Here is a 17,049-nt window from a genome sequence, read left to right on the forward strand (position 1 = left end):
AATAACAGTTCAATAGCTGGCTGCTGGGACGAGGGGTGGCACTCCTCTTTTCGTTCTTATTTTTAACACACACTAATAGATGTGCCATTAGGACATCCCATCAAAATCTACAATTTATTTACAACGTTAAGTGGTTAAACTACTTTTCTAGTCATGCGTCAATCTTCCTGTTGTTATTTTTTTATGGATACATCATCATTAATTGTTCTCAAATTGACCTGATAATATGACAATGATAGGGAAAGCATTCATTTAATTTTGTTTGTTTGGTGATTATATTAGGGCAGTATATCTGTATATTTACAATCCAATAGCCAAATATTAGACAGAGAAATCCCTTCAACTTGATATATATTATTATTAATAATAATAATAATAAGAGTGTATATTAATGCTATAATGTGGTCTTATGCATATAAATAGGCTTATCAACATTTGTGTTTTATTTATTGTTTTAGAATTGACATTACTTTTTTTTTTATTAGAGTAAAGCTATTAAACACGTTTTTACCCTTTAATATCAGTAGTCTAATCACAGCATGTAAGAAACAGGTCTAATATTTACTTTTGTCATAACACTTACATTCTGATTGCACACACTAATGTTCTCTTTAATTGTACAAACAGATGTAAGTTATTGGAGGTCTTGGAGTTAGCACAGTGCCTGTTCATGTAACATGTGTGTTGAGTTCCCTACTGATCACATCCTGACCAGCACCAGCCAGGGTCCAATAGTTCACTTTTCATCATGTGGGATATTTTATATATGAATAAAACTATACCGTAAATCTGAGCCAAAGTTAAATAAAATAAAAACATAAATGAGGGTATCTAGTGTGTATGTGTGTGTGCGCGCGCGCGCGCCCGCGTGCGTTAGAGCATCTGTGTGTTAGCCTGTAATAAATGCAGGACCGCCTCACTCTAATCAAGCTGATTAAAAATTCCTGCGCGCACAGCCGGAAATCGCACCACCGTTCCTCTCTGTTGTGTGTATTGGTGCGCGCGCGTGTCCGCGTGCATGTGTGTGTGCGCTTATGCAAGTGCACACGCGCGTGTGTGTGTGTGTGTGTTCCCCTCCTGTCCACTTTCTCCACTTTATTCGTCTCCACCAGGACTTTCTCGGGCCGCGTTGCGCAGTAATCATCTTTGTTCTTTTATTGAATTGTATTTTATTTTGAAATAACAGCGGGTTATTTCTTTCTCGCACTCCATGTACCCCTCACACTTCACATACACACACATACACCCCCTCCTCCTCCTCCTTTCTTCTGTTTTACCCCCTCCACCCCCCACCCCCCCTCTATTTTTTTTTTTTTTACCCCTTCTAACCACGCCATTTGAAATGAGGAGGAGAAAGGGAAAGCAGAGGCAGCGGCAGCACCAGCAGCGAGGAGAGGAGAGGGGGGAGTGATGAGTCAATACAACTAATAATTTAATGGGGACAGAGAGGGAGAGAGACGGAGTGAGAGGGGGAGAGACAGAGAGGGAGATAGAAAGAAAGAGGAGCTCCGTCCGGACGCCAATCCCCAGCCAACAGGACACCTCCTACTCTTACTATCGCAGCAGGCAGCTCTCTTATGCATCCACAGCAAGCCTTATTTATGCTCGACATCGGAAAGTAAAGCGCACTTTTTGACCCCCCTCTCCTTGTTTGATTTGGCGAACCTGTTTCGACTGTCCGCATATCGTCTCCACATCGCCTCCAAACGCGATAGCAAGATCACACAGTCGGTTGTTATTATTATTTTTCCTCCTCCTCTCTCTCTCTCTATCTCTATCTATCTATCTGTCTCTCTCTCTCTCAGTCAGTCAGTCTCTGCCGGTAGTGAAATCTAGCTAAAGCCGACGTTAAGCTATTTTTATGTACGTTAGTTAGTCCCCCCTCGTGAACATACACAGCGAGGGTTTATTAGGTCTCGGCGGCGGTTATTATTATTACAACAGTGTCCGAGGTGCTTTGGTCTCCACCGGCGGCTGCTGCTGCTGCCTGTACTGTACGGCTGCTGCCCGTCCGTCCGCCGCCGAGGCAGCGATTCGGATGTTGTGGTGCGAACTACAGCAGAAGTCGCCCTCACTTGTAACCGATGGACGCGGCGGCTAACCGCTCACTTCGTGCTCAATGTCGCCGGCTCTAACGGTTACCGCTGCCGTTTGTTTCCTCCAGTTGGACGGAATTAGCTAACGTTAGGGGCTACACGGACACCACACACACACATACACACACACATACACATACACACACACACACGCTCAACACATACACTCACACTCATACACACACTCACACACTCAACATAACCGCTTACCAATGTTCGCCTATCACGGTCCATCTCGACCTCGCCGTCTCTTCCACAGACCCCGCCGGGCTGTTGTTTTTTCGCACCGCCTGTCAGACCTCTGAGGAGAGGAGCAGGAGCTCCAAACACCGACTTGTCTCTCTCTTTCTCTCTCCTTTTTTTTTTTTTTTTTTTTCCAAATAACCATTTGCTGTCATGCATACGTAGAGAGAGATAAGAAGAGAAGAAGAGTTGTTTTGGGGTTTTCTTCTTTCTTTTTTTCTTTCTGTGCCCTGTCCAAACTTGAAGACTCGTTCTGCAGGCGGCTGCTGTAGCCTATGCTCCCCGGTGCTCAAGTGCTGCGGTTCAGGTTGGTCTCACTTAACTTGTCCTCCTATGGCTTCTATGGTATATTTGTGTATATTTTTTAAAAAGGTCATTAAAAAATCCTGACCTGGATCCGGACTGTATCCGGGTCTGGATTCCTTTGCCCCCCCCCACCACTACCCCCCCCCCCCCCACCCCCCTATTTGTGGGGAATTAGCTGCCTCATTGCATGTTATGAATGGGGGAGTTCATGATCTTTTGCGTGGGGGTGGATGATTTTGCCCTTTTCACTCTTTGATAACAGCATTCCAGTTCATGTTCATCAGCGCCGTGCGTTAACCTGTATGCAGTGCAGCTCCACCTATAATTACTTTTCTATTCCAGTTGTCTAAATGAACTCTTCTATATTAGTCAAGCATCAAACTAATCAGGTGCCTAACCACAAAAGTTTACCCAGGGAGCTTCAATAATGTATTAATTGTCAGCCTCAGTCAGTGGCTTTCTGTCTGGGCACTAAAGCACCTGTGGGCAAAGACTCCCATCTTTCCTTCATATCTATTCCTCTCTTGTCTTGACTTTTCTTCCCTCGCTCTAACTTCTGATCACTACCATAGTGAGTCAGCAACTGTCTGTTTTAAACTTTCTCATAATAAGTTGTAAACGTATTGCCTGCCATTACTCTGAGCTCTCTGCTCTCTCTGTGCTTGGAAAATCTAAAAAGTGAAGTTCACACCTGTAAAGACATGTAACAGATTGTGTGTGTGTGTGTCTGTGTCAGTCACAGTGAAATGACGTTGCGGCCTTTCGCCTCCCCTTTCCTCCCAAGCTGCGCCATGAATGTGAAGTCACACGAAGTGACTCAGAAACTGAATTACGTTAGTTTCCCCCTCTCTGCGTGCGGCGCAGCAGCAGAACCTTGTTCCTTGAACTGCACTGTATTCATTCAAGTGGAATCTCCCAGCAAATTAATGTGTTTGCACTAAAACCGGGGCTTGTTTGCCCCCCTCTCGCATGGGAATCTCTAGCGGGACAGCCATACATAATACATGCGTTGAAAAATGGGAACATTACAGTGGCACGAAAACGTCACGGCGGCCCGAGTCGTCATTACTGAAGCGAATTGACAGTTACTGCCGTAATGGGTCTGTTCTCAGAGGTCTCAATTACTTAAAGCACATTTTTTTGCTCTATAAAAACGTCCCTTCACGTCTTCACATGTCATTGATATCAACTTAAAAGATTTCGCAGCCGCTCGTTTCTTTGTGCCGCTTTTATGCCACACACATATCTCGGCTGACAGCTCAACCCATTCTGTTTCTGTCTGTCTCCCCAGGTGATAGTGAGCAGAGGTGCTGAGAATGATGGAACATCTCAGCGAGGCGTGTTTGGGCAAGGAGAACTCGGAGCTGGTCAACAGCATGGCAGAGGCCAAGGCCCCGCCGGCCAAGTTGCCCCGGCTGGAGCAGAACGGCAGCCCCCTGGGCCGGGCCAGGCTGGGCAGCACCGGGGCCAAATTAGCCGGGGTCCCCTACAAACCCACCGGCCACCTGCTGAAGACCTGCCACAAGAGAGGTAAGAGGCACAGACACATGATGACTTGATTCATCACCCGCTGCAGCAACAACAACAGCTCTCTTTGATTTAAGATTTGTCACCCACTAAGCAAAAATGACAGACAGCACATATGACTGTACATTTCTGTGGTTTGGACAGAACAGTCGATTTGGAAACTCTGGAAATTGCAAGTGACACTCGTCACTGTTTCTGATTGGAGCTGAAGCAAGTGGTCGATGAACTGATTAGTTGATTAACAGAAAATGAATGAAATAACAATCCAACACATGTACAAACAGGAGGATTCGCTGCTTTTCTATTGTGACAAAGAATTGAGTAACTGCAGTTTGAACTGTTTGGAAATTGGACGTTTTTCACAGTTTTTGTGGACAAAACAGTTAATAGAGAAAATAGACGTCAGTGATGAGAGTAATCATTTCAAAAAAAGTCTGAAATTTTATAGTTGAAATGATCAATTAATCGATCAAATAACTGACAAAATCATCATGGATGCAGACTAGCTGTGAAACAAATATAGTTGAGTAAAGTTTTGTGAGTGTGAGTAACAGAAGAATAAACTATGTTAATAGGGGGAAGCTATTTGAATACAGTTTAAATAGCCCCCATCCCACACACACAGTCACCATCTTCCACCCACAACAACCCCCCCCCCCCCCCCCCCCGCATGCACTCTTAAAACTCTTAAACCTTTTATTTTTTACAATGCTTCTGTAGTCATCTCAGCACACTCACTTTCTCTCTCTCTGTCACACACACACACACACACACACACACACACACACACACACACACACACACACACACACACACACACACACACACACACAGATAGCGCACACACTCCCACTTATTTGCCCAGACAATAGCTAATAGAAGAAACAGTGTGAGAATGATTCCTGTGTCGTGCTGCATAACGCTGTGTCACTGCTCCTCTCTCCAGCCGCAGCCCTCCTGCGCCCGCATTTGTTTATTAAGGGGAAGTTTCAGTCCTTTAAGAGCCATTGCTGTTTAAAGGGAGCCTTTACTTTGAGATTATGACATAGCTTTTTAATATAACTGGTGTCATCTCGTGAAAAACACGCCGGGCAAAGCTATCGAAAATATGAACCTTTTTATGATTTTGTGTGTGTGTGTTTTTTATTTATTTATTTATTTTTTATGTTAGTGGCTTGGAAATGAGTTTGAAAACCTGCAGGTTTGGAGTTGTAATGGCACTTGGCCGCCAAGGCTCGTCTGTTTGTTCTTTTGGCTGGTTGGGTTTTCTTTGGGCAAGAGGGACTGAGGAACTCGTGGAATGCGGCTGTGTGAGTGTCCTCAGATGGGCCGTTTCTCTTATTTGCGCCTTTAATCTACACGTCGCGCTCCAGCTGAGAGAGCCTAATTTTTCACCTTCATCATCTCCGCTTCTCTTGGCCCTCCTACGACGTTTGTTCCTCCAAGCCTCCTCATCGCCTTCCCCTCCTCCCCCTCCCCTCTCATCAGTGCGTTTAGCTTCTTCCTGGGTAAAAAAAAAAAAAAAAGGAAAAAGGGTGAAGCAGCCCGATGGAGGTGGGCGGTCGGCCACGGAGGCTTCGCAGAGGGCCCACAGTGGGCATTGTGTCCGAGCCCGAAACAATATTTACAGCAGCCCTCTCTGGGCTCCCTGGGAAACAAAGCCAGTATTGATCCCCCAAATGAACCTACACAGCAGTCTTTATTGTTAGATCTTTATCTATTAAAATCAGGGGAGGAGAAAAGCAGCTCTTTCAGCACATTCCCTGGCATCTGTCGGCTTATTGATTGTTTTGCCAGAGCCGTGCGCATCTTCTGGAATGCCTGGGATCGGAAAATATTAGAATGTGAATCATTCTAATCAGCAAGGACAATAAATGCACAGAAATGTGTCCAGGTGGCATTAGAGCGGAGACACAGCCAGAAAGTAGGGCAACAGGCCACCCCATGGACGCAGGGCGCAGGGTGCTCCAAGCACTGCAAGCTATACATAGTGTCCTCATCAACCCTGCTCTAACAGAATCTGGACTTTCCGCTGCTGTTTTTTTTTTTTTTTTTTTTGTTCAGACAGAGGCTTCAAAAGGCCACGCCGCCCCCACGGCCCCAAACTTTCTTAAATTTCAGAGATGTTATTTTAGCAGAAATGGCACATTGGGTGATATTTGCACAGTGGGTCCCTTGAACATTCGTCAGTCTTTGGACAAGGATTGCTCATTCCACCTAACAGCAGAGCCACTGTTGACACAGAGTTGTAAACCTCAGGGCGCAGAGGTGGCTCGGGATTTGAAGCGCTGCATCATGGGAAGATGATTTTGGGTTGGCAGGCAGAGGGAAAGGGCTAATGTGATCCCAGCACCTCGACGGCGAATAAACAGTTTATTGTGCCAATAGGAGACATAGGAGTTGAGGGATTTTCTTTTTTTTTTCTTTTTTTTTTCTTGTGTGTGTGTGTGTGTGTGTGTGGCTGCTACATATCTGTAATATGTAGATTTTCTTATTAAACACACGAATCACAACAGTCATTGCAGGCCATTGTGCAATATCTCTGTAATATTATGTCACTATCATGAAGCCTGGAAGAAAATCACAACAATCCTCCAACAGTTAATAAAAAGCTTTGAAAAACTCTGGAGGAAGATCGTGGGAATTATGAGAATAAAGAGAGCCTTTCCAAAAAAACAGAGAAAAAAAGAGGCAAAACTAATTCAGTTTGTGAAATAGTGCAGGTTAGGGTTGGTTTGATGACTCACAGGTTGTCACTGAGACTGAGAGGTGAGAGTTGAGACAGGAAATTGCTCTATAAAAGATGAGAAATGTCCAAACTGTGTCCAGACCCTGCACTCCAGCAGCTATCTCCTCACTGGCTCATAATCCCCCTGACACTCAACCTCCCTGTAACTTAATCATCACCACCAAATATTCATCTCATCCTTTTTGCAAAAGAAAAACATAGATAACTGAAGTTCAAAGTTCCAGTTCTCACTCATGTGTGTGTGTCGGTGTCCTCAGGCAACATGCTGCCTGTGTTCTGCGTGGTGGAGCACTACGAGAACCCCATGGACTTCGACAGCAAGGAGGAGCACGCCGAGTTCGTCCTGGTGCGTAAGGACATGCTCTTCAACCAGCTGATTGAGATGGCCCTGCTGTCGCTGGGCTACTCCCACAGCTCGGCGGCCCAGGCCAAAGGTAACGGCTCGCTCATCGCCATCTCTTCCTTTCCCTACACTGCTCTGCCACATGTTTTTTTTCTCTTCTTTTTCTCCTTCTTCTGCTTTATCTCTCTAATGCTCATTAACGACGTCTCTGCAGCGTTTTTTTTTCTGACATGCCGTTGCCCGTGCACACATCCACACACTCTTTTTTATAAGCCTCACTCACACAATCTGTGACCATAATAGCCGACCGGCGGCAGCAGATCTGAAGCCACAGTAACACATCCTGACACTGATCCCAGACAGGAGATGCTCAAGTCTCTCTGGGGTCACACACACACACACATTCCCACACAGTGTGAACACAACGCAAAAGCTCAGCCGTCAGAATGTTTACATGCACGTTGGCCATTCTGTGTATATATAAACAAGTGCAACACACAGACGCACACTCATAGTGCATATATTTATACACACACACACACACACACACTGGGTGACTCAGTAGGTGGGAGGGGCAGGTGGAAGAAAGGGTCGGCTAATTGCACTTGAGCGCGCGCAGGCCGAGGGAGGCTGCTTCAAGGTACCTCTTAGGGTGCTCTTTATTATAGCCTGTCCATCACCCTGCAGCACACACACACACACACACACACACACACACACATCCTGGTTCACCTCTCCCATGAGCACTCTCTCTCTCTCTCTCTCTCTCGCTCTCTCTCCTCACTTCCTGCTGTGTGGGCTGGAGTTTGTTTTGTTTTTTTCAAGATAGTGTCTGGAGAAATTCCTGCACACAGGGTATCCGTGGGGTCTTGAAAAGTATTAAAAGGTGATTAATCAATTTTGGACAAATTAAAGCCCCAGTGTGTAACTTATTTGGCTTTTTATTAGCAAAAATCAAATATGTCTTTCATAAATACGTATTTCACTGAAGTCGAATCACACCCGCATAAAAATGAAAGCTTTCTCGTACCTTAGAATGAGTTGTTACAAGTCGTTACAAATACATAAGTGGGCGACGTACCGAACCGAGGCGGCCATGTTGCATCGCCATTTTTTACATTGAGTGGCAGCGTGACCGTAGGTAACCATAGAAACTCAGCGGAGCTGTGGGCTCGGCCTGTTAAAACTGTCACCACTGTGTAGTGTGAGGAAGGACGGAGGCACTGGTGTTGCATTCAGGTGCAGTCAGGCAGACGGCCGTCGGCAAACCAACCGGATGTCATTTTACTCCATGAGAGAAAGACGGTAAAACGTGGGTCAGGTAAACAATACCACATCACCATGACAACATATTGTCACGCCTGTATTGTTTTGCCTCGTGCTGGCGGACCACTTGTTTACATAGACGCTTGTTTATCCTGTTACATGCAGCTTCTGTTGTCTGTCTGACGTCTGCCCGATTTTACATGAACGCAACATCAACAATACGTTCCGATATGCAACCGCACCGCTAGATGGGGGGAATTCCTACATATTATACCTTTAAGACCCTTAAAATGTATTAAAAAGTCTTTTCACGACTTTGTAAAGCCTTAAATTTTAAAGGTATTTTTTTCTGAATTAGCTGTCCAAGAGTTTGAGTCCTAAAAAAACATTGTGAAAGTGTGTGAATTTATTTGTTTTATTAAAAAACAAATCTATCTATCGATCTATCTATAAAAAACTAGGCTATTGTGGGTGCGTTGGTAAATTGTCTCTGAGAGCGTCAGAGCGCACCATATGTCACATGACGCCTGCAGCCTATTTTGAATTCTGTTGTATCATAGTGGTCTATAGTCTTTATCACAAACTGAAACTGTTACCGTACAAGTGTCACTGATGTAAATGGTTACAGCTTGAAGTGGCGGTGAGGTATTAAAAAATATTGAGATGATCTTGAAAAAGTCTTATAAAGGTATTAAAATTAACTTCCAGATTCCTGTATATACCCTGCGCACAGTTATTGTGATTCAGTGTCTAAGCGTGTGTTGTGATGATTGAGGTCCTTGTGTATCAGCTACCTGTAGCTTCATTCACTACTGTTTTGAAATAGAGTCAGTGAGGTGCTGTTTGATATGTTCTTTGGTGTGCTTTTGTGTTGTTTACCCATGTGTGTGTGTTGCATCATTCAGGTATGATTCAGGTGGGGAAGTGGAACCCTGTCCCGCTGTCGTACGTGACAGACGCCCCGGACGCCACAGTGGCCGACATGCTGCAGGACGTCTACCACGTGGTCACGCTTAAGATCCAGCTGCACAGGTAAGAAACACACACACACACACACACACATTTCCAGGCTTTGAGGAGAAACCTTTTAATTGTGCACCAATACAAAATGTGTACATCACTTTTATCCATACAGAGGCAGGGTTATAGCAATGACACATAATGCAACACACTGGCTGATACCAGTCTGCTGATGCCCTCTGCACCAAAACCATCCTGTGCTAACTCTTTAGCTCACACTGTGGTGACTGATCCAGATCAAGATTTCATGTTTTGCAGCATTAAATGAAACTAGAGACAGAGTGACGCTAACTAATGCATCAAACTGAATAGGAATTTGATAATAAAGAGTTTTTAAAGCGAGCTCTGACATAATAAAAAAAACTAAAATGAACGTGGCAGTGGGCAACCGGAGAGTCGCGCGGCTAAAAGCGTCTGCAGCAGATGAATACAAGGTTGTTCACCTGAAACGGCGCCATGAATAAACCAGGCCGCCGCGGCTATTCGAAGTGGAACATTAATATCTTCCTTCTGAAACCTACAACAGCTAATAATACAGAGGACCTTGTTCACGCCGAGCGCCGCTCCCCGTCGCCCGCCGTCACTCACCATATTGTATGCTAAATGCTACTCTGTAGGTGTGAGGCTCCGTCGTATTTATACACACACGGCGAGGGGGGACGCGCCGGCATTTATAGACACGGACACAAACAGGCTGGTATGCGCTCATTGACACAAAGCACGTGCACACGCAAACGCGCGGACACACAAACAAGCCGAGCGGCGCTGGCGTGGAGGCTGGTGCCAGCTGCACGCTAACCCAGTGTTCTGCAACCCTCTGGAGAGCTGTTCCCCCCCCCCCACTCTGCCTCTTCCTCCCTCCTTCATCGCTCTCCTCTCTCCTTCTTTTCTTCCCCCCATCCACCCACCAAACACACACACACACACACACGTCCACCAGCCAAAATACAGAAGGTTGTGTGTGTTTATTGCATGGATAGCCGTCTCTCTCTCCTCCTGTCTGTCTCTCCTTCCCTCCTTGTGTTCACTTCCTTCTCCCCAGAGGTTTTTTCTAGCTGCTGGAGCAGTTTAAGGTGTTCTGGAAAATCCATTGTTTGTGTGTTTTTGCGCGCGCGCGTGTGCGTGTGTCTACGGGAGCCTGCGTGTTTTCCTACAAGCAGATGTTAGCGTCGCACGCACGCATCCCCTCTCTCTCTCTATTCCACCGTTATCTCCTCCTCCTCCTCGCTCGTAATGTTTCCAACACACCAACTGACAGATTTATGGACACACACACACACACACAATGGGCACTCATCACCTCTCGCTCAATCTCCCATCTCTCTCACTTGTCAAGTGTCGAGGCAGGTTTAACGAAAAGTAATTCAGCGATATGTTGCAATGTGAAACACATTGGAACATATGTCTTACACACGTGAAGTGTTATCCAGAGCGAACTGGGCGCTCTCGCTGGAGCTGGCTCCACACCCTCACCCTCACCGCTGTATGTATTTTGCAAACCCAGAAACAAGTGCCTCAGGTGAAGCTGCATCTCTGCTCTTACTCACACTCCTCCACCACCACCAGCAGCAGCAGCAGCAGCAGCAGCCTGCTCTCTGATATCTATACATCTGCTTTGGATTTGTGCTGTATTCTGTTGTCAGTATTGTTATTGTTTTGTATTTGTTTTGTCCCCCTTTTTTCCCCCCTCCCCACCACACCATCCCTCCAATCACCCCAACCCCTTCCCCCACCCACCACCACCACCACCACCACCAACCCCCCCCCCCACCGAATGCCGCAGAAATCTAGCCAGTAACACCTTAAATTGTTTTGCCGAGCACGAGCCAGGAAGGTAGAAGTAACACGAAATAATAGTCGCCACATGCAGCTGATGTATAATTCATGCATCAATCCAGCAGATGTGTTGTATAAAGTAATTAACTAATCAGAACAATCAGGAGAGAGAGAAAGAGAGAGAGAGAGAGAGAATATGAAAGAGGGGGAGAGAGCGAGGCAGGCAGAGAGAGAGAGAGACAGAGCAATCTCCAGATGCATCTGCTTGATGCGCCAAATGAAATCTGTCTGTCTTGGAGGGGCGCTTGCAGCAGGGAAAAAAAAAAAAAAACGAGTGGGGGCCCATGTGTGTTCATCTCTCTCTCTCTCTCTCTCTGGTTCCTTCCCTCTGTCTCCTCCGCTCTGTCTATCTGATCGTTCCACTGATTTGGCCGATCCATCAGTTTATACTTAAAACAGGGTTCGACTGAGACTACAACCTCAGTCTGCACCTTTGTTCTGGAGGGAGGGGAGGGAGGGGGTAGGGGGGTGGCAACGGGGGGGTAATTTGTTCCCAAATTGCCAATTTGTAACAGAACAGTTGATTAGCGTTGAAAACGATTAGTCGACGAACCAACGCGTCGATCGAAAAAGACGATTAACCAGCGGCAAAAAATGTTTTGACGAATCGATTAGGAGCCAAAGTCTTTCATCAAGTAGAAACGTCAACATTCACTGGTTCCAGCTTCTCATCTGGGAGGATTTGCTGCTTTTCTCTTTGTTATTGTCTCTGGGATTCTGACTGTTGTTTGGACAAAAACAAGTCATTCTAAGATGTTATTTTTTCGGGGGGTGCTCTGAGAAGTTGTGATGTTGAATTTTTACTATTTTCTATCACTTTTTATGAATAAACAGAAGGAAAAAAATCGACAGAAGCTGAAAAACGTTCATCGACTTCAACTCTGCACTTGGCGTTCTTATACATCATTGAACATACATGTCACACGTTTCATGTTCCCCATTTTCACGGAATTTAAGGAAGCAGGGCTCGAGTCAAACGCTCTTTTGAAATGAGATGTTGTTGGATGAGGGAGTGTTAGAGGATACTACAGGATCACTTGCTCACAAACACACCTCTGTGATGATATACTGTAGGTCCAATCCATCTCCAGATTTGAGGGAACTATCCAGCTCTTTTAATATTGTGAATTTATGACTTGTACACTTTATCATTCCATTTAAGATACCATCAGGGCTGCTGGCTTTTCCTTTCAATCTCCGTCTTTTCTCCATCTGAATTGTTTCTCATGCTCTTCCCTCACCCCCCCTCTCCCTCTCCTCCTCCCCTTCTCTCCCTGTGCATCCCTATCTGTCCCTCCCTCCCTCCCTCCCCCATCCTGCCTCTCCCTGTCTCTCCCCATCCTCACCCCTCCACCCCCACGCCCCTATGTCCCTCCCCTCCCTCTCTCTCTCCCTCTCTCTCTCCACAGTTGTCCTAAGCTGGAGGACCTGCCGCCCGAGCAATGGAGCCACTCTACAGTAAGAAACGCCCTCAAGGAGTTACTCAAAGACATGAATCAGAGCTCTCTGGCTAAAGAATGTCCCTTATCACAGGTGCTGAAGCCCAGTCTGCTTATTAAAAAAAAAAAAAAGACAAAAGCCCAACCCCACCTCCCTTGCAACCATACCACACAACAAAACAAACACCCCTATCGCTCTCTGTCTTTTCTCCTTAAATTATCAAATGCCCTGAGTTTGATCAAGTGGGAAAGAGAATCGGCATAGAAAACCCAAATGAATGGCTATTGTCATTTGTTTGACGCATGATTTTTTTTGTTTGTTTTGTTTGTTTCTTTTACGGCCCCCGACACACACACACACACACACGCACACACACGCACACACACACACACACACACACACACACACACAGGGAGGCGACAGCAGCCAAAAAGCAGAGGTGTTGCTGAACGTATGGTTATTGTTAGATAAACATTGGCCCCAACCCAGAAGCATCCGGGTCGTTTTTGTTCTTTTTCGTTCCCTTCTCCACATTTCACAGCATCAGGCGGGAGATCCGTACCGTACTGTACCGTACTGTACCACATTCACATGTTAGGTGTATATATTTTCTCCCTTTTGTCGGCGGCGCAGAGGTTGGATAGAAAGAAAGCACTAGCTCAGATATTGTATTAAGAGGCGGTGTAGTCAGTATATCATAGAGGCAGCTCTGGAGTGAGTGGAATGAAACGGCAGTATATCTCTCACAGGGGCCAATAATGTGTGTATGTCTGAGTGTGTGCGAGTGTGTGTGTTACAGCGAGAGGATGTGTGTGCTTCTGTGTGCGTTTTTTCGACTGTGTTTAGGAGACATATATCAACACACCGGCCGTATACGCGAGTGTGGTATTTTTCGTGCGTAGGTGCCTTCAGTCTGAAGCCAGCTCTCCTCCCAGGCCACCGTATGGTCACCTGGAGACCCTCGTTTGTGCTGCGTGTGCGCGAGTGGCTGCTCCCTGCGTGTGTGTGCGTGCGTGTGCATGTGTGTGTCTGTGTGTGTGTGTGTATTTGTGTGTTTAGCCGGGCATGAGCAGTGCGCTGATGATGTAAAGAGTCCCTGGGTGGCGTTCAGGCAGAGCCCAGCCCGGTCTGGTAATCACCCTGTTTACGGTCCATATGTGAAGACGGCTCAGAGGAGAGCACACGCTAGCTCAGAGGATCTAACACACACACACACACTCTCTCCTCAGACACACATTTGCTATTTTTCACATACACACCAGCGTCAATTTAAACCTAAGATTGTTTCAGCTCTCCGGCGAGGATGAAAGACGCTCCTGAAAATATCTGTTTTCTACTTCCTCCCATGCCTTTTAACAGCCAGTTTGCTCCTGACTCCAGATCAGACCGGTATTAAACGCTCTAATGTTTACTGTCATCATGCAGAAACTGTAGCCAGCCATGGCAGATTTGTGGTAGCTCCAGTCAAAATGAATTTTAGATTTGCTCTATTTTGCCCTTTTTGTTTTTTTTATGGCAACAAGCTACAAAAAACAAAAAAACAAATCCATTTTTCAGGCTTTCAGTGTAATGCAATGGGAGCTCAGCAGCTCTGCTCTGCTGTAATTCATACATGTATCAGTGTCTGCCTTGTTCAAACATGGCTGCCATGATGGTGTTTGACATCTGTTACTCTGTGGGGTTTCATGTGGCCTGCTACGCCCATAGAGCGCTGGTGTGTTCCTCCTAAAGCCTAAAACCTGTCGTCCCCACGTTGCCTCCACACATAACCCCCCCCCATACACACACACACACACACACACGCCCCCGTGACCGGTGACATTTCCTGCTCGCTCGCAGCCTGACGAGGAGGTGAGAGGCCGGGCAGCGTCTGCCCAGTTTGTCTGCGTTGACCAAAGAAGTGAAACGAGTGGGAGGGGAAAGGGGTGTAGCTGGAGGGAGCGGAGGATTGGCACCTTTTTTTTTTTTTTTCAGGATTAGCGTTTCCTTGATATTCTGCGGAGTAATCCCGGCCCCAAAAAAGAGAGGTTAACAGATGAGAGAATCACAGCGAGCGGCTGAAAAGAGAATTAGCCCACCTCTGAACAGGGCTCTGAGGAGAGAGAGAGGGAGAGGAGAGGGGGGGAGAAGAACAGGGAAGGGGAGGGCGGCGGGGGGGCTATTTTGTGAAACGCGGCTTTTGTCCGGCGCCTTGTCAAACATTTAGTTTCATTCTTTTGTAGTGGGGAGTCATGCTTTGTGTATTTGGCCTACAAATGACACGAGGAAACTCTGAGGAAAATATATTCACTCATGGCCATTGTCATCAGGCTGGAGGGACCGATCCTGACCTGAGAGCTCAGAGATGAACTGTTCGCAGTCTGAAGAGCCAACCCCCCCACCCCCCACCCACCCACACCCCCTAGAAATCAAACTTCCACCCCTGCTCCTGCCTCGGCCACACAACCAGGCTTGTTATTCTCTTCTCAGAGTTGCCACCGAGCTTAGCAACCCCCCCCCCCCCCCCCCCTCTTTTGCCCGTCTTCTTCTCAGAAACTATGGCAACAAACGAGCTTTCCCCTCACCTCACCCCACTCTTTTCCCATTGCCACCGCCACCTCGCCTTCTTCTTGCCCACCCGCCCCCTGCTCGCTCTCGCTGGGCGGCCCCTGATGCACCAGCTGCTGTGTTGCGTAGCAGCAAATAGTCATCAAAATGCCATCTTTGCAGGCCTTCACCACCTCAGCTGCCACAGGCGCAACCTGCCTGCCAGAGGACGTGTGTGTAGATACTATATGTGTGTGTGTGTGTGTGTTGGATTGGGTGGGTGGGTGGGGGGGGGTCACCCTACTTGAGGTGGATATGCGCCATAATTGAGCTGTGTTAGATTTTGGCGAGAGACAAAGCACAGTGTTGCAAATGGGATGCATGTTTTCCCCAGTCGACTCAAGACATCAGGCTAAGTTGGAATGTGTGTGTGTGTGTGTTAATTGTGTATGTGCATGTGTGTGTTAATCTGCGCGCGTGCATTTGTGTAACTGCACCGTGTGTGTGTGTGTGTGTCTGCAGGGGTTGTGCTCAGTGTGTGTTTGCCTTTGCCAGTGTGTGCACCACACTTTAACGCTGGCAGCTGGGTGCCTACAGTACCTGCCTGCTGCAACACACACACACACACACTCTCTCTCTCTCTCTCTTCCTGTCTCCCATGATGGGGTGTAGAGTAGATGTTGGGGACCGATAGTAGCCCAGTGCCACTTCCTGGTCTTGCTGATAAGCTCTCTGTGCTGCAGATGGCTATCACTTAAAGGGTCCATACACATGCTCATGCACACACAAACACCCATACGCATTGGCACACATACACACACACACACAAACGCACACACACACACACAGACGAAGCCATGCTACCTGTTGACAAGCCCTTGCACAGTCCTCCTGCTGGCACCGCAGTGGCAGCAGAGGCTCTGCTTATTTGCTTGATTTCACTTAGTGCGGATGCATGTGTGTGTGACAGAGCAGTGGGGAGAGCGAGGGAGAGAATAGGTGTGTGTGTGTGTGTGTGTGTGTGTGTGTGTGTGTGTGTGTGTGTGTGTGTGTGTGTGTGTGTGTGTGTGTGTGTGTATTGTTGCGTTCACACATACACGCAGGGCCCCCTGTGAGAGGTAGAGTGATGTATTGAGGGAGAGGGCTGATTAATGAGGAGCGTTTATTAGAACATCTGTGTCAAAGATGGCGGAGAAAGAGGGAGCGAGGGGAGATAGAGAGAAAGATGGGAAGAGACAGAGAGGAAAAGGCACACCATCTTCTGCAGGCCTCTTGTTTGTTGCCTGGAGCCGCCTTAGCCCAGATATACTGTAAATAAAACATGGCAGGCTGGAGGAGAGGAGTTCATTATCCCCCTCCACTTAAAGCAGAATTCTTGCTTCTTTAAATATATGGTTTTCAGATGGATCCTTGGCTGGGGACTTGGCTCCCTGAACCAGGTTAAACTGGAATGTGTGGTTTGCTGCTTTACCAGTCGTAATCCCAAATATTCACTCTTGTTTTTTTTCCAAGGTAGTAAATCAAAAGCAGAATCATTCATTCTTATTTGCTCTGGCTTTTTTCCACGCCATGAGGAATAAACAGGAGTTATCTTTTTTTTTTTAAACCGTAGAGGAACGAACCTGTGCCCGCTATTTATCGGGATTTGCACGAATCCAAAAGAAGGAGCCCGCTCCAGGCGTAGATGTATGGTCCAT

General features: G+C 46.8%; 1 protein-coding gene across 4 annotated transcripts in view; it reads left to right on the forward strand.

The window, feature by feature from the left end:
• satb1b (SATB homeobox 1b) overlaps positions 1 to 17,049 on the forward strand; it is a 64,115-nt gene that overhangs the window by 10,373 nt on the left and 36,693 nt on the right. For 2 of the 4 annotated variants that reach the window (XM_083989668.1, XM_083989671.1), the window contains exons 2-5: positions 3,937 to 4,175; positions 7,179 to 7,355; positions 9,436 to 9,562; positions 12,796 to 12,919. In XM_083989668.1, coding sequence (XP_083845794.1) covers positions 3,962 to 4,175; positions 7,179 to 7,355; positions 9,436 to 9,562; positions 12,796 to 12,919 — 642 coding nt within the window. In that variant the 5' untranslated portion in view covers positions 3,937 to 3,961. Of the gene's footprint in view, positions 1 to 1,464; positions 2,647 to 3,936; positions 4,176 to 7,178; positions 7,356 to 9,435; positions 9,563 to 12,795; positions 12,920 to 17,049 lie in introns of those variants that run through there. The other 2 variants (XM_083989669.1, XM_083989670.1) reach the window with 2 other exon arrangements.

The sequence above is a fragment of the Trachurus trachurus genome (assembly GCF_905171665.1).
Source record: "Trachurus trachurus genome assembly, chromosome: 16".
NCBI lineage: Eukaryota > Metazoa > Chordata > Actinopteri > Carangiformes > Carangidae > Trachurus > Trachurus trachurus.